This window comes from Papio anubis, chromosome 2 (genome assembly GCF_008728515.1).
Source record: "Papio anubis isolate 15944 chromosome 2, Panubis1.0, whole genome shotgun sequence".
NCBI classification, from domain to species: Eukaryota; Metazoa; Chordata; class Mammalia; order Primates; family Cercopithecidae; genus Papio; species Papio anubis.
The window spans coordinates 111,848,007-111,873,505 of NC_044977.1; the positions used below are offsets into that span (position 1 = coordinate 111,848,007).

Here is a 25,499-nt window from a genome sequence, read left to right on the forward strand (position 1 = left end):
TTTGATTTGCATTTCTCTGATGACCAGGGATGATGAGCACTTTTCCATGTGTCTGTTGGCTACATAGATGTCTTCCTTTGTGAAGTGTCTGTTCATATCCTTTGCCCGCTTTTTGACGGGGTTGTTTGTTTTTTCCTTGTAAATGTGTTTGAGTTCTTTGTGGATTCTGGATATTATCCCTTTGTCAGATGGATAGATTGCAGAATTTTTCTCCCATTCGGTAGGTTGCCCATTCGCTCTGATGGTAGTTTCTTTTGCCTCGCAGAAGCTCTTTAGTTTGATTAGATCCCATTTGTCACTTTTGGCTTTTGTTGCCATTGCTTTTGATATTTTAGTCATGAAGTCTTTGCCTAGGTTTTCTTCTAGGATTTTTATGGTTTTAGGTCTAACATTTAAGTCTTTAATCCATCTTGAATTAATTTTTGTATAAGGTGTAAGGAAGGGATCCAGTTTCAGCTTTCTACATATGGCTAGCCAGTTTTCCCAGCACCATTTATTAAATAGGGAATCCTTTCCCCATTTCTTGTTTTTGTCATGTTTGTCAAAGATCAGATGGTTGTAGATGTGTGGTGTTATTTCTGAGGGCTCTGTTCTGTTCCATTGGTCTATATCTCTGTTTTGGTGCTGGTACCATGCTGTTTTGGTTACTGTAGCGTTGTGGTATAGTTTGAAGTCAGGTAGTGTGATGCCTCCAGCTTTGTTCTTTTTGCTTAGGATTGTCTTGGTAATTCAGGCTCTTTTTTGGTTCCATATGAAATTTAAAGTAGTTTTTTCCAATTCTGTGAAGAAAATCATTGGTAGCTTGATGGGGATGGCATTGAATCTGTAAATTACCTTGGGCAGTATGGCTATTTTCATGATATTGATTCTTCCTATCCATGAGCATGGTATGTTCTTCCATTTGTTTGTGTCCTCTTTTATTTCCTTGAGCAGTGGTTTGTAGCTTTCCTTGCAGAGGTCCTTCACATTCCTTGTAAGTTGCATTCCTAGGTATTTTATTCTCTTTGAAGCAATTGTGAATGGGAGTTCACTCATAATTTGGCTCTCTGTTTTTCTGTTATTGGTGTCTAGGAGTGCTTGTGAATTTTGCACATTGATTTTGTATCCTGAGACTTTGCTGAAGTTGCTTATCAGCTTAAGGAGATTTTGGGCTGAGATGATGGGATTTTCGAAATATCCAATCATGTCATCTGCAAACAGGGACAATTTGACTTGCTCTTTTCCTAATTGTGTACCCTTTATTTCTTTCTCTTGCCTAATTGCCCTGGCCAGATCTTCCATCTCTATGTTGAATAGCAGTGGTGAGAGAGGGCATCCTTGTCGTGTGCTGGTTTTCAAAGGGAATGCTTCCAGTTTTTGCCCATTCAGTGTGATATTGGCTGTGGGTTTGTCATAAATAGCTCTTATTATTTTGAGATACGTTCCGTCAATACCTAATTTATTGAGAGTTTTTAGCATGAAGGGCTGTTGAATTTTGTCAAAGGCCTTTTCTGCATCTGTTGATATAATCGTGATTTTTGTCGTTGGTTCTGTTTATGTGATGGATTATGTTTATTGATTTGAGTATGTTGAACCAGCCTTGTATCCTAGGGATGAAGCTGACCTGATTGTGGTGATAAGCTTTTTGATATGCTGCTGTATTTGGTTTGCCAGTATTTTATTGAGAATTTTTGCATCGATGTTTATCAGGGATATTGGTCTAAAGTTCTCTTTTTTGTGTGTGTGTGTCTCTGCCAGGCTTTGGTGTCAGGATGATGTTGGCCTCATAAAATGAGTTAGGGAGGATTCCCTCTTTTTATTGATTGGAATAGTTTCAGAAGGAATGGTACAAGCTCCTCTTTGTACCTCTGGTAGATTTCGGCTGTGAATCTGTCTGGCCCTGGACTTTTTTTGATTGGTAGGCTATTAATTATTGCCTCAATTTCAGAGCCTGTTATTGGTCTATTCAGAGATTCAACTTCTTCCTGGTTTAGTCTTGGGAGGGTATATGTGTTCAGGAATTTATCGATTTCTTCTAGGTTTTCTAGTTTATTTGCTTAGAAATGTTTATAGTATTTTCTGATGGTAGTTTGTATTTCTGTGGGATTGGTGTTGACATCCCCTTTATCATTTTTTATTGCATCTATTTGATTCTTCTCTCTTTTCTTCTTTATTAGTCTTGCTAGCCATCTCTCAATTTTGTTGATCTTTTTTTAAAAAAAGCAGCTCCTGGATTCATTGATTTTTTTTTGTGAAGGGATTTTTGTGTCTCTATCTCTTTCAGTTCTGCTCTAATCTTAGTTATTTCTTGCCTTCTGCTAGCCTTTGAATTTGTTTGCTCTTGCTTCTCTAGTTCTTTTAATTATGATGTTAGGGTGTTGATTTTAGATCTTTCCTGCTTTGTCTTGTGGGCATTTAGTGCTATAAATTTCCCTCTATGCACTGCTTTAAATGTGCCCCAGAGACTCTGGTATGTTGTGTCTTTGTTCTCATTTGTTTCAGAGAACATCTTTATTTCTGCCTTCATTTCGTTATTTACCCAGTAGTCATTCAGGAGCAAGTTGTTCGGTTTCTACATAGTTGTGCAGTTTTGAGTGAGTTTCTTAATCCTGAGTTCTAATTTAATTGCACTGTGGTTTGAGAGACAGTTTGTTTTGATTTCTGTTATTTTACATTTGCTGAAGAATGCTTTACTTCCAGTTATGTGGTCAATTTTAGAATAAGTGCAATGTGGTGCTGAGAAGAATGTATGTTCTGTTGACTTGGGGTGGAGAGTTCTGCAGATGTCTATTAGGTCCACTTGGTGCGGAGCTGAGTTCAATTCCTGGATATCCTTGTTAACCTTCTGTCTCGTTAATCTGTAATATCGACAGTGGGATGTTAAAGTCTCCCATTATTATTGTGTGTGAGTCTAAGTCTCTTTGTTGGTCTCTAAGGGCTTGCTTTATAAATCTGGGTGCTTGTGTATTGGGTGCATATATATTTAGGATAGTTAGCTTTTCTCATTGAATTGATCCCTTTACCATTATGTAATGGCCTTCTTTGTCTTTTTTGATCTTTGTTGGTTTAAAGTCTGTTTTATCAGAGACTAGGATTGCAATCCCTGCTTTTTTTTTGCTTTCCATTTGCTTGGTAGATCTTCCTCCATCCCTTTATTTTGAGCCTATGTCTGTCTTTGCACATGAGATGGGTCTCCTGAATACAGCACACTGACGGATCTTTACCCACTTTGCCAGTCTGTGTCTTTTAATTGGGACATTTAGCCAATTTACATTTAAGGTTAATATTGTCATGTGTGAATTTGATCCTGTCATTATGATGTTTGCTGGTTGTTTTGCCCGTTAATTGATGCAGTTTCTTCATAGCATCGATGGTCTTTACAATTTGGCATGTTTTTGCAGTGGCTGATATAGGTTGTTTCTTTCCATGTTTAGTGCTTCCTTCAAGGAGCTCTTGTAAGGCAGGCCTGGTGGTGGCAAAACTCTCTCAGCATTTGCTTGTCTGTAAAGGATTTCATTTCTCTTTCACTTATGAAGCATAGTTTGGCTGGATATGAAATTCTGGGTTGAAAATTCTTTCCTTTAAGAATGTTGAATATTGGCCTCTACTCTTTTCTGGCTTGTAGGGTTTCTGCCAAGAGGTCCGCTGTTAGTCTGATGGGCTTCCCTTTGTGGGTAACTCGACCTTTCTCTCTGGCTGCCCTTAACATTTTTTCCTTCATTTCAACTTTGGGGAATCTGACAATTACATGTCTTGGGGTTGCTCTTCTCAAGGTGTATCTTTGTGGAGTTCTCTGTGTTTCCTGAATTTGAATGTTGGCCTGCCTTGCTAGGTGGGGGAAGTTCTCCTGGACAATATCCTGCAGAGTGTTTTGCAACTTGGTTCCATTCTCCCCATCACTTTCAAGTACACCAATCAAACGTAGGTTTGGTGTTTTCAGTAGTCCCATATTTCTTGGAGGCTTTGTTCGTTTCTTTTTACTCTTTTTTCTCTAACCATGTCTTCTTGCTTTATTTCATTAATTAATTTGATCTTCAATCACTGATGCCCTTTCTTCCACTTGATCGAATCAGCTATTGAAGCCTCTGCATGTGTCACGAAGTACTCATGCCATGGTTTTTAGCTCCATCAGGTCATTTAAGGTCTTCTCTACACTGTTTATTCTAGTTAGCCATTCATCTAACCTTTATTCAAGGTTTTTAGCTTCCTTGCTATGGGTTTGAACATGCTTCTTTAGCTCAGAGAAGTTTGTTATTACCGACTTTATGAAGTCTACTTCTGTCAGCTTGTCAAAGTCATTCTACTTCCAGCTTTGTTCCATTGCTGGCAAGGAGCTGTGACCCTTTGGAGAAGAGGCACTCTGATTTTTAGAATTTTCAGCTTTTCTGCTTTGGTTTCTCCCCATCTTTTTGGTTTTATCTACCTTTGGTCTTTGATGTTGGTGACCTACAGATGGGGTTTTGGTGTAGATGTCCTTTTTGTTGATGTTGATGCTATTCCTTTCTGTTTGTTAGTTTTCCTTCTAATAGGTCCCTCAGCGGCAGGTTTGTTGGAGTTTGCTGGAGGTCCACTCCAGACCCTGTTTGCCTGGGTATCACCAGCGGAGGCTGCAGAACAGCAAATACTGCAGAACAGCAAATATTGCTGCCTGATCCTTCCTCTGGAAGCTTCGTCCCAGAGGGGCATCCACCTATATGAGGTGTCTGTCGGCCCTTACTGTGAGGTGTCTCCCTGTTAGGCTACACGGGGGTCAGAGACCTACTTGAGGAGGCAGTCTGTCCATTCTCAGAGGTCAAATGCCATGTTGGGAGAACCACTGCTCTCTTCAGAGCTGTCAGACAGGGACGTTTAACTCTCCCGAAGTTGTCTGCTGCCTTTTTCTCAGCTAAGCCCTGGCCACTGAGGCAGAGTCTAGAGGCAGTAGGCCTTGCTGAGCTGCAGTGGGCTTTGCCCAGTTTGAGCTTCCCAGCCGCTTTGTTTACCTACTCAAGCCTCAGTAATGGCGAACGCCCCTTCCCCAACCAGGCTGCTGCCTTGAAGTTTGATCTCAGACTGCTGCACTAGAAATGAGCAAGGCTCTGTGGGCATGGGGCCCACCAAGCCAGGCACGGGAGAGTATCTCCTTGTTTGCCGGTTGCTGAGACCTTCGGAAAAGCACAGTATTCGGGTGGGAGTGTCCCATTTTTCCAGGTACAGTCTGTCACGGCTTCTCTTGGCTAGGAAAGGGAGATCCCCCGACTCCTTGGCTTCCCGGGTGAGGCGACACCTTCAGCTCGCTCTCTGTGGGCTGCACCCACTGTCCAACCAGTCCCAGTGAGATGAACCAGGTACCTCAGTTGGAAATGTGGATATTACCCATCTTCTGCATCAATCACGCTGGGAGCTGCAAACCAGAGCTGTTCCTATTCAGCCATCTTGTATTTTATTTTAGTTTTTGAGACAGGGTCTCACTCTGTCACCCAGCTGGAGTGTAGTGTTGCAGTCATGGCTCACTGCAGCCTCAACGTTCTGGGTTTAACCAATCCTTCCACCTCAGTGCTCCTGGTAGCTGGGACCATAGGTTTGCACCACCATGCCTGGCTCATTTTTTTTTTTTTTTAGAGACAGGGTCTTGTCATTTTGCCCAGTTTGGTCTCAAAGTCTTGGACTCAAGTGTTCCTTCTCCCTCAGCCTCCCAAAGTGCTGGGATTATAGGCATGAGCCACTGTCCCTGGCCCTAGTTCCATGGTTTTAAATTCCACCTACATACTAATAACTCCTCAGATTCTATCTGTAACCTGACCTCGTTCATAAACTCCAGGTTGGTCTCTCTTTGGACATCTGAAAAGGATCTCAGACTTAACACAGCCAAGTGGGTCTCTTGATGCCCAGCGCTTCCCCCCTTTCTCTACATTGCATGGAGCCATCTCATGCTTCAGGTTTTAGCTGACGTGTATCTCCCCAGAGAAGCCTTATCTGCCCACCTCACCCTCTCCCTGTCCATTATCTGTTATATCATCCTGTTTTATTTTTTGCAGAGCAGTTGTTAGTCACTCTTTTTTCTTTGGTTGTGTGTGCGTACATACACACACACACACACACATATATGTATATATGTATGTATGTATTCTGTTTATGTTCCCTAGAAAAGTTTCTCGAGGGCAGAGACTTTGCCTTTGTTCACTGTTTTATCTCCTTTTCTTAGAATGGTGGCCAGAACATAGAGGGTAGTCAGTAACTATTTAACCCCATTATCTTCCGCCAGATTTGTAGATTCAAATTCTCACCTGTTTTTAGAAGATTCCTAAACCTTCTTAGCCTTGACTTCCTTAGTGCTAATGTTGCAGCTTTTGTAGTTCGGCAAGTGGGAGGAAATGGCACACTGGCCTTTTCTCCCCGGTTGCTCGGTGAGCGGGAGGGAGGGTTGCAGTGTAAGGATTCTTTTGGTGCTGTTTCACCAGCTGGAGATCTCTGTGGCTGTTGTGCCCTTTGCCTGGGGCCTCGTTCCACCGAGCTCACTCCGCCCACTCAGCCTGGCAGGCTGTGCTTGGCTTGTGCCTTGATCTGGATCTTGTGCCCGCTGAGGGATCTATGCTCAGCCCGTGGCTCCACTGGGTGTGTTGCCAGCAGCTTCTGCATTGGGTGTCGTCATTTAGATGAGGGGAATGTGGGTGGTGCCCAAAAACTCAGAGATGTCAGCAATGACGGAGTCCCAAGGGGTGTTACAACTGTCACCCAGGGAGTCCCAAGATCTGACCTCCCAAGAAATGTTGCAGCTTTCTATTGTTCCCGCCACCTGCAGCTTGGTGAACAGGGGCATGTTACAGCTCATTTAGTCCCACCACCTGCAGTTCAGTGAACGGGTGTGCGTTACAGGTCGGTGTATCCTGGGTTCTTGTCCCACGACCAAGAGGAATAAGAGGAATAAGGTACATGGACACTGGAGAGTGAGTAGGGTGGAGAAGAATTCTGTTGAGCGACAGAAGGAAAGCTCTCAACGGAGAGGGGGCCCAAGAGTGATTAGCCCTCTGTTTAAGAGGGGACCCAAAAGAGGTTTGCCATCTGTGGGGGCTGAGTTTGGGATTTTTATGGGCTCAGAATGGGGGAGTGTGTGCTGATTGGTTCACGAGTGGGCTTGGAAAAAGCACCATTTAATTGCGTAAAAGGCATCGAGGAAGTTCTCACTCTGGTTGTGGACTCTACCTGGAACTGGCAGCTCAGTTTTCAGGCTTTAAACTGTCTTTGGTGTGAAGGTTGGGTTTCACAGGGACCCATCCCTGTCTGCCTAGGAATTTGTCTGTCTCCAGTTGCTGTCACTAATCCACACATTGCACTGTCTCTTGGATTCATTGAGATGTCTTTCTGTTGTCTCAATCTCAGTATGTTGACTCTATCTTCTTCCCCAAAGCCTTTTTTCTTCCCCACACCTTTAAAAATTTTTCATAAATATTTCCATCTACCCTGCAGTTCACCTCCCTTCTGCCTTCTTATTCAATATGTTATTACTTGTTCTTACCTTCTTCATAGTTCCTGTGTCTTTCTCCATTATCCAGCCATGATCTTGCTTCAGGCCTATTTTGCAAGCTCTTATCTGTCTCCACTCTGTCTAGGTAATGGTTTTTGGCTCCATAGCTTTAAATACCATCCACATTCTGATCGTTCCTGAGAGTCTGTCTTCATCCTGACCACACTCTTGAACTCCAGTTTGGTTGTGGGCTTCTATGATAACACACTATCTGATTTTTGTCTTACATTTTGACTACACATTCTCAATCTTATTTTCTGGATCTTCATTCTCTACTAGACTCTATATTGTAGTGTCCTAGGATTTTGTCCTTGACTCTCCTCTGTGTATCTTCCCAGCTTCCAGCTTGGTCTGCTACCCTGATGCTCATCTTTATCAAATACAATCAAGTCGTGCACTGCTTTGCTTAAAGTTCCTCAGAGGCTCCCTGCTGCCTCTGAAGTCCAAATTCTTTATCATGGGCAAAGGCATTAAGAATGAGCCCCCTGTGTGTTTCCATTTGTGCCTCTCCTCCAAAGGATCTAGAAGACCATTATCTCTCCTTGTGGTCCCTCAACACAGAAGGCTGGACTGTTGCTCATGCTATTTTCTCGGTGCACAGTTTTCTTTTCCCTTACTTCTTACCTCCCCTGTAAACATTTGCTCATTTAAAAAGATGAGTCAGTGGCCCCCTTTTCAGGGAAGTCTTCCTTGATACATTCAGGCTGGAGTAAGCAATTCCTTCTCTGTGTTCTCCTAGCAGTTTATTAGCTTCATTATAATACTTGGTTCATTTATCCAACAGTTATTTATTGCTTGCTTGCTATATTCTGGAAACCATTCTAGGCATTGGGATTAGAATGGTAAACAAGACAGATAAGGTCCTCATTTTCAAGGAGTCTACATTACAGAGCGGAGGAAAGTGGAAAAAAAAAAAAACCAAGTAAACCAACTATTATTTTAGACAGTGATTAGTGGTACTAAGATAAAATAAAACCAGACAGTGTGGTAATATGATGGTGTGTGTGTGGTGTGGGGAGGGGGAATGGTTGTGACACTTGAGAGTGAGTGAGGTCCAGTTTGAGTTGAGACTTGAAAGATTCTAGAAGGAGCCAGCCATACAGAGATCTGCAAGAGGTACATTCTAGGCAAAAGGAACAGTTAAGTACAAAGACCTTGGAGCTAGAGTGAGCTTGGCATATTTAAGGAGCAGATGCAGCCTAGTGAGCCAGGAGCATAATGCGCAGGGGAAAGGAAGGAGTTCTGTCTGACATAAGACCCAAGAGGTAGACGGGGCCAGGTCATGTAGGGCCTTATAGGTAAGATGTGTCAATTTTAAGTATAGCAGGAAGCCATTGGAAGAGTTTTATGTGAGGGAGTGACGTGGAACTGATTCATGTCAAGAATTATTACCCTGGTTTATAATGAGCAGAATTCTAGGAGGACAAGATTAACAGCAGAGACCAATTAGGAGTTGTTATCTACTGCAAATGAAAATTGTTGGCACCTTGGATTACCACTGTTACCTACTGCAAACGAAAAATGTTGGTACCTTGGATTACTGTGGTATTTGTAGTATCCATGGAGAGAAGTGGAGTGATGTGGGATGTATTTTGAATGACAAGACTTGCTGATGGGTTGAATGTGTTGGGCTTAGGGAAGGATGGAATCAGGAAAAGGACCCCTTGACTTTTCTTGAGTAACTTTGTGGATGGTGGTGCCATTTACCTACTGTGGATGACTAGTGGTGGTGGTAATGGTGGTGATGAGAAAGTTCTATGGAGGAGGAATCAAAAGTTATTTTAAGTTGGATATGCCTCTTAAGACATGAAAGTGTGGATGACCAGGAGAAAGTTGGATATATGGTTCTAAAGGTCAAGGATGGAGATTGATATGGGGAGTCACCAACTTACTCATGGTATTTGAAAGCTATATGTCTGGGTAAAATAACCTAGAGTCAGAGAGTAGAAGAGGGCCAAGGGTGGGTTCTTGGACATTGTAGAGTTTAGAGGTCTGATGGAGGAGGAGAGGTGGGGAGGGAAGAAAGACTATAGATGATAGTAGGAGGAATATTTCAAGAAGGAAATGAACTGTATCATGTTACTTTGAGTTCCAGTAAGATGAAGGCACATGTGTGACCACTGGATTTGACTCTGGAGTTCACTGTGACCATGGTAAAAGCACCTTTAGGGTATTCAAGTGAGGAGAAGATGGATCTTAGTTCATTACTCTATTTAGCTGCTTACGTATCTGTCTCCTCCTTTATGTGCTAGTCCTTAGTTTATTTCTAAGGCTTAGCATATAAATAGATGGTGAATAAATGTTTGCCTGCAGGTTTTAGTTTTACAATGCAGTTTAAAGAATAATTTATTGTTTTACCCTTATGTAGAATGCTTTCGTAGTGTTGGCCCTTGCCACTAGTTTGTGTCAGTTCAAGGAATATAATCATGTGACTAATAACTTAAAATGTGATGAGAAAGGCAAATTCATGTTAGTAGAGATTCTTAGTGCATCTTGAAGCCATCATGCTGTAGTGGAAAAGGGCCATTCTTTGATTTGGAAGGCCTGTCTCAGGCTTTGACTGTGCCATTTAGCCCCTGAGAAGGGAGCTGGGGGCAAGTTCCTTACAGTCTCTGGATCGCAGTTCCTTGGCTGTCATAAATGTACAATATTAACAAATTCCTCTTATAAGATTTTTGTGAGCGGCAAATGAATAAATGCAATTAACATCCTTTGTAAGTAAAAAGATACTCTGTAAGTGCAATTTTTAAAGAATAATAATCCATTTCATTACTAACTTATAAGTATATTAGATCAGAGTGTCATGAAATTCATATTTAACTGTGGCATATAAATTGCAAGAACTTGGGTGAGGACGCAGGTCACTGGAAAATGTGATACTTTTTTTGTTTGTTTGTTTTTGAGACAGAGTCTAACTTTGTCGCCTAGGCTGGAGTGCAGTGGTGTGATTTTAGCTCACTGCAACCTCCACCTCCCGGGTTAAAATGGTTCTCCTGCCTCAGCCTCCGGAGTAGCTGGGATTACAGGCGTGTGCCACCACGCTCAGCTAATTTTTGTATTTTTAGTAGAGACGGGATTTCACCATGTTGGTCAGGCTGGTCTTGAACTCCTGACCTCAGGTGACCCACCCTCCTCGGCCTCCCAGAGTGCTGGGATTACAGGCATGAGCCGCCGCACCCAGCCAATGTGATACTTTTTAAGAAACATATAGGAAATTAATTTCCTTTGCCTTTGTTCTCTTATCTTTCCCAGATAAGTTTAATCATTCTGTTAGAGCCAAAGAGTAGGCTCTTTTACTTCGAGATCTAGCAATCAAATCTAGCTAGTAGTCTTTTTACCCCCAGGATTGTGTATGTATGAAGGAATAAAGTGTAGTTAGTATTACTTGTGTTTTTTTCTTTTTTTTTAAAGTGATTAAGTAAATACATTTATTAACTCAGTTTGACACTCTTTCTCATGGTGATTACAGTTTTCTTTTTTTCCGTAGGAGATATCAAGACCCCTAGTAGATGCCTAAAACTGTGATATTTCTGAACCCTTCCATATGCATTTTTTTTTCCTGTACATACATAACCTATGATAAAGTTTAATTTATAAATTGGGCCAGTAAGAGAGTAACAACAATAACTAATTAGAAAAAAGAACAATTATAAAAATATACTGTCATGGAAATTATGTGAACGTGGTCTCTCTCTCAAAATATCTTAATATTTTTGGACCGCAGTTGACCATAGCTAACTGAAATTGCTGAAACTGCAGATAAGGGGGGACTGGTGTACTCATTTTATTTTTATTTCTAGGGTAAAAATCATGGTAAGAAACTCCGAAATTACTATGCAGCAAATAGCTGTCCTCCTCCTGCTAGAATGAGCAATATGGTCGAGCCTGCAGCTACTCCAGTTGTTCCAGTCCCTCCGCAGGTGAGACACATATGTCAGGGTGAAGCAGCATTAGGGTGGAAGCTGTAGTATGCACAAATGATTATGGATGACATTTGTCGTCCATGTGTCCATCAGGGTACAGTTGGGAAAATAATCCTGAAAGATGCTGCTTGGTACTTTTAACTCCTTGAACTACAGTGCTGGATTTAATGCAGGCCATTGTTACATGATTCTTTATACATTTCTTAAAATTCTGGGCTAAATGGGCCGAGCCTGGTGGCTCATTTCTGTAATCCCAGCACTTTGGGAGGCCGAGACGGGCGAATCACGAGGTCAAGAGATCAAGACCATCCTGGCTAACGTGATGAAACCCTGTCTCTATTAAAAATACAGACAATTAGCCGGGCGTGGTGGCGGGCACCTGTAGTCCCAGCTACTCAGGAGGCTGAGGCAGGAGAATGGCGTGAACCCGGGAGGCGGAGCTTGCAGTGAGCCAAGATCGCGCCACTGCACTCCAGCCTGGGCAACAGTGCAAGACTCCATCTCAAAAAAAAAAAAAAAAAAATTCTGGGCTAAATGATTCTGAATGTCTAGGCTAACCCCAAAATGAAGAGATTTTCAAACATGTGTTCCTTTATTGCAGTTCATCTCATTTATTTCAGATTTTGTCTTCCAGTTGCAAAATTAGTTTTTTGAGATTGCTTATTACTTACCTCTATGCAGAGAGCCTGTATAAACATGTTTTGGACCTTGCTATTATGAAACAGACTTGAAAACCAAGTTCTTTTGCTCTTTGGAAGATAGAACAGGTGATTTAGGCAAGATATTCCTGTACCTTAATTATCTCTGAAACATAGAGTCTACTTCTTAATCTGTCTTTGAAGTGTTATATATCTGTAAAACAATACAGTGGTCATAAATAATAATAGTTATAATTGAGTACATATCGTGCCAGACACTGTGCTGAGAATGTTTCATACGTTGTTTCATTCAGGGCTGAGACTTCGGTGAGGTGATGGATGCACTAAACTTGGGCATAAAATTTAAGAAGGAGCCAAAAAACTCAGTAATCAAGATAGATATTTAATGTAACATTTTAGAAATATAAAACTGATGTAAAATAGTAGTGAACAAAACATTAAAAACTTAAGTATTACTGATTTTCCTTTTGTCCCAGGCTGCAATATGACTTGGCATGGCTCTGTTACTGATTCTGAATGTAAAATTTTGGTATTTTATTAATCATTAATTTTTTTGCATTAAATTTAATTTTTTAAGCCAGGTGTGGTGGCGCATGCCTGTAGTCTCAGCTACTTGGGAGGCTGAGGCACAAGAATCACTTGAACCCGGGGGGTGGAGGTTGCAGTGAGCCAAGATTGTGCCACTTCATTCCAGTCTGGGCGACAGAGCGAGACTGTCTCAAAAAAATAAAAAGAAAATTTAATTTAAAAAATACTCCATTAAAGTATTATTTGTCTTAATTACTGAGTTTTTTTTGATGCTCTGTTAAATTCTGAACCCAAGACAAGTGTGTCACTTGCTTCATTTTAGTCCCAGGTCCTGACCTCATTTAATGCTTTCAACAACTTAGAGGTATTGGCCATATTACTCAAATTGGTGTCCATAGTCCGGTAGTATCAGCCTCACTGGAAGTTTATTAGAAGCTTAGATGAGCTAAGTAACTTTCCATGGTGTTACATGTTTTCTAAAGTGGTGGAACAAGAATTTCTTTCTTTTTTTCTTTGTTTTTTTGAGATGAAGTTTTGCTCTTGTTGCCCAGACTGAAGTGCAATGGTGCGATCTTGGCTCACTGCAACCTCCGTCTCCTGGATTCAAGGGATTCTCCTGCCTCAACCTCCCGAGTAGCTGGGATTCCAGGTGCCCACCACCACACCCAGCTAATTTTTGTTATTTTTAGTAGAGGCAGGGTTTCGTCATGTTGGCCAGGCTAGTCTTGAACTCCTGACTTCAGGTGATCCACCTACCTCGGCCTCCCAAAGTGCTGGGACTACAGGCATGAGCTACCGCACCTGGCCCAAGAATTTCTTTTGATCTTAGACCTTTGCTCCTAACCAGCTTGTATCATTTTACTTTTCTGAGTGTTAGTTTTTAGTACTTAAAAGTGTGGGTAGCAATTCTGGCTGTTCGGGATTTGTGGGGAAAACGAGATATATAAAAAACCAAATCAGAGAACAAGAAGATACCCAGAGAGATCTTCAAGCTGCATAGTTTTCCTGTCACTGGTTTCTGAAGGCTGCTCTGGAATTGAATAGCTGCCCCCCGCAGTGGGGGCTGTTTTCAGTGGGCTCCACCCTCCTGGGCAGGCAGCCTAAGCCTTTCTTTATAGCACACCCCAGAAAAATCTTCCCTTCCAAGTGAAATGATGCTATTTTCTGCAACTGTTCCTGATATATATGGTTTCCAGATCTTTATCGTGTACTATATTATTCTCTTTTGGCCAAAACCTAGTGTGTCATTTTTTTTTTGGTTAACCTAATAATTACTGAGTGCCTACTACCTTCTGGGCCCTCTGTTAGGCTCTCTTTAACATGTTATTCCTCAACCTGAATACAGTTGTCTGGATTTGCTACTCATTTTTAGTTTTTTCCTGATTATATCTGTAGCTTGTTTGTAGACTCTTTGAGGACAGGGGCTCTTTTTAAAAAAATATATGACTACATATCCCTTCTGGACTAGACAGCAATCCTAATAAATAGTTAAAAGTCAGTAAATGCTTATTGATGGATTCTGCGTAGACTTTACTGTTTCCCGAAATGTGGTTTTAGGCCTTACCTATTTACCCATGACTTACTGTCCTAAATCTAAGGTTTTAAAACTCTTTTAAAAAATGTCTTCAGTGGCGACAGCAATGAGCCATTCACTAATTGGGTACCTGTGTGATTATAATGCAAAACCATGATTAAGTATCTCCCAGCCTTTTTGTTTTCCTGGAATGAATTGTTTTCCTGATGAAGCTTAATGCTTGTGGTCATGCCATATCCTTTGGTTGTTTTTCAGCTCTTAGAAAGACCTTTGAGGAGAAGGAGGAAGCTCCATATTTTTTTAACCTTGTTTCTTTTTGTGTCTTTGATGTCAGATGGGCTCCTTTAAGCCAGGAGGCCGAGTGATCCTGGCCACAGAGAATGATTACTGTAAGCTCTGTGACGCCTCCTTCAGTTCCCCGGCTGTGGCTCAGGCTCACTATCAAGGGAAGAATCATGCCAAGAGGCTGCGGCTGGCGGAAGCTCAGAGTAACTCATTCTCGTAGGTATTGCCATTTTCTCTGAGGCCAAAGTGTTATGTGAGATTGATTGTCTTTAAAGAAAAAGAGTAGAAAGGGATTCTTGTTTAGAAGACTCACTCTTTTTTAAACTTCTTTTCTCCAGAGAATCCTCAGAACTGGGTCAACGGCGGGCCAGGAAAGAAGGGAATGAGTTTAAGATGATGCCTAACAGGAGAAATATGTATACAGTACAGAATAATTCAGGTATCTTGTCTGTTTCCACATGCCTTGGCGACATTCTGTACATAGTTTCCTTTGTTTTTGTTTCTTTTAATGATAATAGATAGCCCTGAGAATTTGGAGTTAAGTCTGTGTTTTATTGAATTAGTCTAGGCTGGTGTGTATTTCAGGTCTCATTTACTTTATTTATTCTTATAAATACTAAATATATTATTTATTTTGGTTTTACACCATAGTCTATGTTTTAGGATCTCTTACCATTGTCCCTTTATGTTTGTTTATATTTGCCGCTGAGAAATATAAAAGGCATGATAAAAATGGGCTACTTGGTTTAAAGTTGTACCATGTTGCCGGGTGCGGTGGCTCAAGCCTGTAATCCCAGCACTTTGGGAGGCCGAGACGGGCGGATCACGAGGTCAGGAGATCGAGACCATCCTGGCTAACACAGTGAAACCCCGTCTCTACTAAAAATACAAAAAATTAGCCGGGCGTGGTGGCGGCGCCTGTAGTCCCAGCTACTCGGGAGGCTGAGGCAGGAGAATGGCGTAAACCCGGGAGGCGGAGCTTGCAGTGAGCCGAGATCGCGCCACTGCACTCCAGCCTGGGCGACAGAGCGAGACTCCGCCTCAAAAAAAAAAAAAAAAAAAAAGTTGTACCATGTTAAAAAAAAAAAAAAGATTCTAAAGCAGTGGTTTTTAACCAGGCTAGTGAAACAGAATTACCCGAGGAGTCTTTACAAAATGCCTGAACCATGACTTAGAGATTTTCAATGAGTAAATTTGGAGTGGGACCCAGACATATGCGTGTTTTGAAAATGCTTACTTGATGCTTCTGATAGACACATTTAGTTCACAAACACTGATTTATAGGAATAAATTCTGCATTTTCTGATAGTCTTCAGTAGGGAGAGTGGGCTGAGTAGTCCCTCACCCTCCCCTCTACTTCAGCGTCTGATTCATGCACATGCCCGCAGAGGTCATTTACTTGAACAGTGAAAGAAATAGAAAACAGAGCTAACTGAAAAACCAGAGAGGCCTACTATAAAAAGGACATATAGCAAACACAATTCAGGCCAGGCGCCGGTGGCTCATGCCTGTAATCCCAGCACTTTGGGAGGCTGAGGTAGGTAGATCACCTGAGGTCAAGAGTTCGAGATCAGCCTGACCAACATGGTGAAACCCTATGTCTACTGAAAGTACAAAATTAGCTGGGCATGGTGGCCTGCGCCTGCAATCCCAGTTATTTGGGAGGCTGAGGCAGGAGAATCGCTTGAACCTGGGAGGTGGAGGCTACAGTGAGCTGAGATTGCACCACTGCACTCAGTCTGGGTAACAGAGCAAGATTCTGTCTCAAAAAAAAAAAAAAAAAAGGAAAAGCACAATTCATTATGATTAATAAAAGTCTAAACATGTATTAGTAATTATAATAAAAGTAAAATTACCAAAGTCCAAAAAATGTTAAATTGGATGAAAGAAATCTATCTGAAATGAAAGAAGCTGGGATAGCTGTATTAATATCAGAAAAATAAATTTTAGGATAGATTATGTTCTCTGACAGTGCAATGAATACAATGAAATGAGATGTCAACAACAAAAATAGAAAAGCAAACACAATTTCCATTTGTTTGGGAATTTAAAAACACTTCTAAATAACTCATGGTTCAAAGAAACAGTTATACTGGAAATTAAAAATTCTTACAATGAAACAGTAATGGACATATATTAACACTTGTAGGATGCAGTGAAAGCAGTATTTTGAGAAAAGCATTACACAGATATTATTATAGTGGAAGTGAAAAGCAGAAAGTTAATGAACTCTAAGGGTCCAGCGTATGAGATCAGTAATGTAGAAAGAGGAAAATGAAATGATCAATAATGTCACCAACGCTTTTGCAGATTTCATTCTAGTCTCGTCATATATATGGCTTCTTTAAAATAGAAATGGGATCCTAGTTTGGGATATTCATAGTTTACTTAATAGCATAAGAGTTTTCTATAGCATTATTATGTTTAGCAACTGCATAGTTTTCCATTGCATTCATTACCATATTTTCTTTAATCCTATTTTTGAATCTCTCCTTCCCCCTAAATTTTTGTTTTTATAATCATTGCTGAGGTAAACATATTGCTATTAAATCTCAGTATGAAAATTCTTAATATTTTCTTAGGATAATTCTTACAAGTAGAATTTTTGGATTAATGGGGTAACATAAGCGTAAGACTTCTGATATAATGCTTGGAAATTAAAGTATTTTTTAAAAGTGTATTCACTTTTTTAGAGACACAGCCATTTGGAATTTGGGTTTGACTCTATAGCAATTTTTCTGACAATAGTTGGAGGAATCATTTTATCTTTTTAGATCAAACCTGTGTAAGATTGTAATTTAAAAAATCCATTAACTTCACATTCACTTAAGGCTAAGAATCTGTGAATTTTGTAATTTGAACTTAGAATTACAAATTACAGTGATAATTGGTCAGGTTGTCATTCACTTAATGAATATTTTGAATATATTATTTTTATCTCTTGCTTTAGCAGGTCCTTACTTCAATCCCCGCTCTCGGCAGAGAATTCCACGTGATCTGGCCATGTGTGTTACTCCAAGTGGCCAGTTTTACTGTTCAATGTGTAATGTTGGGGCTGGCGAAGAGATGGAATTCCGGCAGCATTTAGAGAGCAAGCAACATAAGAGCAAGGTGTCGGAACAGCGGTACAGGAATGAGATGGAAAATCTGGGATATGTATAGTGATTATCACATTAAGATAGAGCAGCTCGTTCTGCCTGTGGTTTGCCTTTTGTCAACTTGCCCTGCTTTGTGGTCCTTTTGATATGAGTACATTCCTCTGCTTAATGTTAATACATGTAACCCATGGTGGTACCATAAGATGTCAAAACCTGGGGGTCCGGGGGCGGGGTGGGGGGAGGCGGGTGTGGAGAACGTGCTTCTCTTAGGTCATAACGCTTTTGCAGGGTCAATTGTGTTGAGCTGCTCATAGCATGTGACCTACCTACCCCATCAGAAATAACTTGCCCGAGTTCTGATCAACCCTGACTGCTTAGAATTTGACTATTTAAAAGTTTCATTTTCTTTTGCAATTTTAGTTTTGTGTACCGTTAAAGAATAGTATTGAATTCTTTTTAGATCACAGTAAAAATAGGTTGGCAGAGATTTCAGTTTCCCAGGGCTTAACCAGAACGACCACCTCAATGCATTGTCAGTAGAATACATTATTAGAAACTGTTAAGGTCTTTCCTGGGACATTTTTTTTCTGCCATTTTCTTTTGCAGTTGTAGTTTTATGTACTGTTAAAGAATTGTATTGAATTCTTTTTAGATCAAAGTAAAAATAGGTCAGCAGAGATTTCAGTTTCCCAGGGCTTAACCAGAACCACCACCTCAATGCATTGTCAGTAGGATACATTATTATAAACTGTTAGGGTCTTTCCCAGGACATTTTTTTTTCTGTATCATGTCTCCCCATCATTGAAATGCAAGTTTTGTTGAATTCAAATACTCCCACTGAGCTTGTATACTTCCAAACAGCTAAACTTGATTTCCAGTTGTGGATTTCATACATGTAATTGCTGCCTTCTTCCCTCCTCTTTTTCCCCCCTCATTGAATCAGCTTGTCTAACAAGCTCATTTTCATGCCCCAGCTGTGCTGTGGGTTTTCCAAACCTCATATTTGAATATTCAATGAGTTTAAGATGGATATGATTTTAAAAAAATACATTTTCCAGTGGATTTTAGGAAACAAAGGTATGTTTGATTTTTCGATTTTAGAGTTACTTCTTCATTGATAGTAACATGCACTTATATCATGATCTAAACCATAAGTTCAGATTGCTTGACATTTTGTTTTGCCACTTTCTTTTTTGATAATCTGATTCTTACGCTTTACTTACATTTTCCTTTGTCTTGCCAGTCTGTTGACCGTCCTGAAAAATATCACCACCTGCTGTTTCATATACAGAGAGGAATTTTTTAAAAAGCAAATAAAGTTTCACTGTCTTCGTTTCCAGTAGAAATATATACGAACTATGGTTTTACTCTTTGTAATTCAGCTTTCTTGAAGATACTAACAAGTATATGATAGATCACTTTGACATCTGATAATTATATCAGTATTATTATTTTCATTTTTTTGCGTTTAAAATAAGAAGCTGTATGAACCCAGGAGGTGGAGGTTGCAGTGAGCCAAGATCGTGCCACTGCACTTCAGCCTGGGCGACAGAGCAAGACTCCGTATCAGGAAAAAAAAAAAAAAAAAAAAAAAGCTGTAATGTGTATCTAGATTAACTAATGGAGTGCTCTGTGAATATTCATTAACTACATTTTATCTATTTACTATATTTTATATGGGTAAGACTAGTGGTCATCCATATTTCTTTTGAAAGGCCTCTTGATCAGGAAGTTTATATTTTAAGCAATATATTTGCACAATGGTCAGTTCACATACGATTGCTTGTTTTACTAATTAGAGATACAACTTCTATTTTTTCTCGAGAATTCTGTAGGCAAATAGATGGGGAAGGCAAATTACAATCATTCTTTTTCTGTAATACTTTGGGACAATTTTTAAACAAATCAGACCCATGTTTAAAAATGAGTTTTGTATGATTAACCCTTGTATAGTATCCAGTTACTGTCTTCTATTGAAGTGGTGGTTCTTTTAGAAGTAGAATTATTTTGTAACATTTTTTTCTCCCAGAAACAGAAGAATCAACTACTATTCTGTTAGGATTCTATCTAGACCTGTGACTCTTAGTATAATAACCCTTTTATTTTTTTTTATTTTTTTGAAGTAATGTATGAAGTAGAGTTGCTTAGTTTTGAGCAATTTAGGGCTTTTCCTATTGGCCAGTAGGGTTATTCATTTTGCTGCTAAGTGTAATTTTTTGGTTAATTTTAACATCATAGTGCTGGCCACTTGGTTCTATGATTACCTAAAAATCTAGTTTTTTTTCTCTGTACGTAGATTGTATATGCACACCCCCCGCCCCCCACACACATGCACATGTATGTTGCCATAGAGAGGTATTTCAACCCTTATTTCAAATAACAGTAGAAGATACGAACATGAATTTATATTTTGTAAAAATAGTATTCATCCACTTTGTTTTCCATTGGAAATAGTTTTAAAAGAAGGGTTCCCCTTGCTCTCTACACTTAACAATTTCATTATATACATAGAAAAAGCAGCGGACTTAGGGGCTTGATGTTTTTTCAGGCCTTGTGTATTCAGGTTTCCAGTTTCCCAGTGCCCTTAATGGATATTATGAATGCATAAGCGCATTTTCTTTTAAAGAAAGAAGTTAGATTTATAGTGTTATTTCTTACTTGCTGTATTTCTTTGCACTAAAAAAAAACTATGTATTTGTTTTATATGACACTTTAGTACCGTATTGCCTACAATAACTCAATTTGCTTCTTAATTTCCAAACTCTGGGAAGTTGATAAATAACTTCCATGATCACTTGTAAAAGTTACATGCACATCTGAAAAAAAATCACAAATCTCTATGACAGTAGCGTGTGTTTTGAGCTTGTTACCTTGCAGTATTCTTCTCTGTTCCATAGGTGAAAACAAAGGGTGACAGAGGTTATCAGACAGGAAATGCCTAAATAGATACATCTCTGCATGGTACAATTTCTCATATTCATGTATTCCATAGACAATGTTTTTTCTCTGTCTAAGCAGACTGTTGTTTCTTCTGAGTCAGTGATATGTGATCTTTGTTGGTTTCATTTTGTGAAGCTCAGTCTGGCTCTGTAACATATTTTAGGATTTGCACCTTGTGCTCCCCAGGAATTATGTTAGTGTCTTTATCTATGCTGTCTTCAAGGATGGACAGAGGCCTAAACAACAACAACAAAAAATTAGGAAAAAAAAAACCCAGAAAACTTAGATTTCAGTAATCATCCATAGGAACGCATACCATCAGTCTCTTTTCTCTGTGAATAATATCTTGTGTAAGTTGTCATAAAAAATCAATGTTAGAAGATGACAATTAGAATTCTTCTTAGGTATTGAGGGTAAGAAGTTGTAAAGAAAGAGAATTAGTGTTTCAATTAAAAGATTGGATTGCATATACCTTTGAAGTGCTTTTGTAAAAAAAGTTCAGTTACCAAACTGAGTGTGCCCTGTAATCCTTTTGAGTACACTGAAGATACTTTGAAAATACTTTGTTGGTCTTGACTTTGTACATCATGTCCTGCAACTTGTAAATATGTGCATGTTGTTTATGTTTGTCTGCCTGTCTCTTATTGTACTAAATTCTGCAAGGTGAATAATTCTTTATACCATTTAGTTGGAAAAAGTTCCTCCTCCAACTCTTCCTCACTATTCACCTTTTAATTAGTTGGTAAACTTAGAAAACCAGTTAGGATTTTTGAAGCTCTGAGTTTAAAAGAAGAATCGTGGCTACTTGACATTATCCTTACGTCCCCTTGACTTAAAAAGCTAACAAGAAGCATGAGATCTTCCGCCTCCTTTTAGAAAGCTTTTCTACAGAACTATATGCTTGCTTATAGCTACCTGTCGACAGTTAGGACAGGGAGAAAGGGAGATATGTATGTCTGGTTACATCTTCCTTCACTCCTAAATTGGCTGGGACAGCAAGCAACAACAGTTTGAGGTTCAGTGACCTACGTAAAATGAGTCTCGTTTGTGTCAGGGGACACATGTAACTGTGTGACATGGTATTTTCTACAGAGAGGACTAGGAAGGGTGGTTTTGGAACCTAACCTACTTTATGTCCTCATTGTCAGAACTTAGGTTGGAAATCCTCTCTAAAGAACTTGGTGAGGAATATTCTAGGCCAATAGAGCTGCTTTAGAAAGAAATTGAGACATGTTTTGTCAGGACAGATAAAAGTTTAATGCAGGTTTTTGAACAGATGTTTCAAAAAAATCTGACCTTACCAACTATTTCTTTTTCTAGCCAAATCATTGTACAGGAGTTTCATATATGATAAAAAAGTGTTTTGTTGTTGTTTTTGCTTTCTTGGCAGGGGAGAACCCCTACCATTGTGAGCTGTTACTGTCACTCTAGCTGAATGGACAAATAGCTGTGTAAATAGCTTCTCATAAACCATTTCTACTGATAGCTGTTTGACTTTTTCTTCCCATTATGAATGGGAGGAACATTTGTAAACTTCCTTTTCTGGGTAGCTACCAAAAAACGTACTGGCTAATGGTCCCATGTGACCTTGTCTCCGTTAAGCCCAGAATCTGAGTGCCTTTAGCAAGTATTAGCATTTCACCGAGAGAAGAGATGACAGTATTATTGCTATTAATCACCATTCATAAATAGGAGCTTGGAATAACAAAGGTCTGTGTGAATTCTGTTCTATATCTTTTTTTTCCCTTAATGCAATCTCAATTTGATATCAAGTAAAACTATTGTCATTATTATCAGAAACCATACATTCTGAAAATGAATCCAGTTGTCCCAAGCTGGCAGCAGACATAGATCATTTTTCACCTTGATCTGTGTTGCATTTGTACTCAGTGAATGGCAGTGTGGTCGATTGGAAGAACTTGACACTGATGTTTGGAAAAATTCTTTATTCTAGTGGTCATTTTCAAACTTGTCTTTTCTGTAGAGAGGGGAAAATTATGTATTTGCAACTAAAGCATATGAAGAGACTGGCACAATAATTATTAGTTGTGTTAGTTCATTTCTATATTAAATGAAGTATCTTCACAAATCAGGTTTGAGGCCATTAAAAGCAAAATTTTCCCTAGTTTAATTAATTTAAAATTCTAAATTGCCTGAGTACTTAGAATCTTTGAAACACATTGCTAGACTAATTTTATTATAGAAATGTTAACATGTTCCTCAACATTTTCTCAAGAAAATTTTCAGACGTATATCAAAGTTGGAAAAACTTCTCAGTATAACCACTGCTAGTTTCTGCCATCAACATTTGACTATACTTGTATTGCCACCTGTCTGTTCATATCTCCATCCCTCTTTTCATCCATTGATCCATCAGGTTTTTTTTTTTTTTTTAAAAAGAACATTCCAAAGTAAATTTTAGGCAATACACTGCCCTAAATTCTTAGCATGGGTGTCATTAATTAAGGTTTAACATTCATTTAAATATCTTTTTTTGAAAGCGATGTATGAAGTTGATAACCTGAGCCAATTAATACACTTTTTTTTTTCCTCCTGTGGACTTTTGTCTTCCAGTTTCTCTTCTTGTGTGTGCTTACGGTGAGGGAGGACAATTCTCAAATACAAGTTTATTTTAGAATTGGTCATTTTTAAATGCTTGTCATAAATTTTAAAATTTCAATATAATTTTTCTTTTCCCTACTTCTGATGATGTATTTTTGCCAAACTATGCAGCTTCTTCAAAAAACTGTAAATTACTGATTGGGGTTTATGAAATCAGCGAATACCTCATTTCAATCTGTTGCTACTTTTCTCCCTCTTGTCACTTCTCCTTTCACTACTTTGAGCTGCTCTACCAGAAGGTAGAGGGGAGTAAGGGTCAAACCCCTATATAATTAGCTGTTTTAAACAACTCTAGGAGAACAGATTTAGTAGCTTAGTAAGTTGAAGCTATTAATTTTTCTAAAGAATTCGATTTGAATTCTCTGAGAATTGTAATTATCCATGTTTCCTCCAACTATAATTAGCAGAATTAAAAATGATTGTACTGTTCAATGAGTTGTTGAAATTGTAAGCCTTAGTAACCATCTTTAGCTTTACTGTAGTCATGTTTAGAAAATTTTTTTTTTACATATGCCTTTATTTTTATGCCCACTTTTTGTGAATAAATCTAAAGAATTTAAATGACTTTCTTCAGGTCATGAAGATTCAGTGGGTAGAATTGAATCAGAATTGAAGTGTTCCAGATTCATATTCTTGTGTGTGTTTGATAAAATTCATGGCTTCCAAAGTAATTGAATACTTCCTTTGGGCACTTGGAGGGAAAATACATATTTTTACTAATTACACTTTTATTTTTGGACATTTGGCAGTTGTTTGAACTTAAAGATATTCTCATGGCTATAGTTCCAAATTAAGCCCGATGCAGTTGCTAAAAATCTTGCTGCACTGTTGAATACTAATAATGCAGCATTTATCAGATGTTTTTGCATTTTGATGACCTTCATGATTCATTTATAAGTCTTTGTAAGTGCTTAAGCGACCCCCTCACTAGTGAAAATAATAAATGTTCTATATCATTTATTATTGGTGTATTCTCTACATGATATATTTTTTTAAGGAAAAGTAATTCCACATGTCAGAATGAGTGATATCCTAGGGCAGAGCGCATATAGAGCAGTTTATTTCTACTCTGCAAATATGGCATGTACAGTAACAAAACTCTTTTGGAGTGGCTGGTCATTGTTTTGCCCTCTTTTGGTACCTGAGTACCTTTCTGGGGTTTTGTAAATCGTGTGTCATTTGTAAGAATTTCACGTTAACTCTGCGTTACTTGGTGTTCACCTGTGGTATCCTTGACTGACCATAATGATGTAGTTTGGGTATGATGTGTCTGCTTTGAAATGCCTTACTGGAGTATGTCAGATCCTGCTTTAAAGCATTCCATTTATCTGCTGGGACAGTAAGTCGCCTCTCCTTGGATATGTGCTCTAGATTCAGAAGCAAAACTGATTTTGCTTTCTCCATTAAGGTTGCATTTTAATGCACTTATTGTTTTAAATTAGAGAATAAAATGTAAAACCAAGGGAGACTTTAGAACCCTTCATTTAATGGCATGGCAAACTTTTAAAACTGCTTTTGCTATTTCACTAGAACTATCTTTGGTAAAGGATATAGCTAAAAAATGTCAGCCCAAACTGTGTGTAATTAGGGTGGTTGATTAAAATTTTCTCTAAATGTCATTCAGGGGCTTAAGATCTGTGTGTGCTGCTGGGTCAGAATGCCAGTCACTGCTTTGGAAATCTATGTTCTGGGGCTGCAGAATGACACCTGTGTCATGGGATTAAAACCAATCAACTGTGAATTGTGAAATTGAAATTGCTCTTTCGGTTTTATTTTCTTTAGCACATTGAGTATAGAAATCTGAAACTTATTTAAAATTTATACTGCTTTTGTTGATGGCTCATTTTGGCTGTGTATCCTGACTTATGTACTGATTTCTGATAAAGGCTTGATATTATTATAACAGGCATTTTGTGTTCCAATTTAATAAAATGGTTTCTGAGTCTTGTCTGAAAATTGTTTGGTTATGAGTTGAAGATCAAGGGAAGAAGGTAAATTGTCGACACTGAGACACTATTTTGATGCCGATTCTGCATGACTACGGGTTCCCCATTCATCAGTCTCCTCACGATCTGCCATGCTCTTCTGGAAATCATGCAAAGTACAGTAAGCTTTTAGGTTGGCAGTAGAATCAACCTAGCTGCTCACACTGCCTGTTCTCGCCATCACTGGAGTTAGCCTGGAACTGGAGTGAGTTCTCAATTTTGTTGATAGATTTTAATATTTATTTTCCCTTCAAATTTTAAGAAAGTTGGCCTTAGTACCATAAACACTGCTGGAAATAAACACGTTATTAAAAAGCATATACCCATTAGTGTTTTGGGTGTTTCACATATAAAATACTCTTACAAATATAATCAATTTATATACGCAACGTAATTGAGATGTGGTCCTTTACACAGCCTGGTTTTCTGTATACAGTGTACT

The 25,499-nt window shown here is 39.1% G+C and overlaps 1 protein-coding gene across 7 annotated transcripts in view; it reads left to right on the forward strand.

Moving 5' to 3' along the window:
* Positions 1–25,028, forward strand: part of ZMAT3 (zinc finger matrin-type 3) — a 54,937-nt gene extending 29,909 nt beyond the window's left edge. For 5 of the 7 annotated variants that reach the window (XM_021934659.2, XM_009201335.3, XM_017955683.3 and 2 more), the window contains 4 exons: positions 11,284–11,403; positions 14,462–14,628; positions 14,751–14,851; positions 17,363–25,028. In XM_021934659.2, the coding sequence (XP_021790351.1) occupies positions 11,284–11,403; positions 14,462–14,628; positions 14,751–14,851; positions 17,363–17,574 (600 nt within the window). In that variant the 3' untranslated portion in view covers positions 17,575–25,028. The remainder of the gene's footprint in view (positions 1–11,283; positions 11,404–14,461; positions 14,629–14,750; positions 14,852–17,362) is intronic. The other 2 variants (XM_031663562.1, XM_021934661.2) reach the window with 2 other exon arrangements.
* The last annotated feature ends 471 nt before the right edge of the window (positions 25,029–25,499 follow it).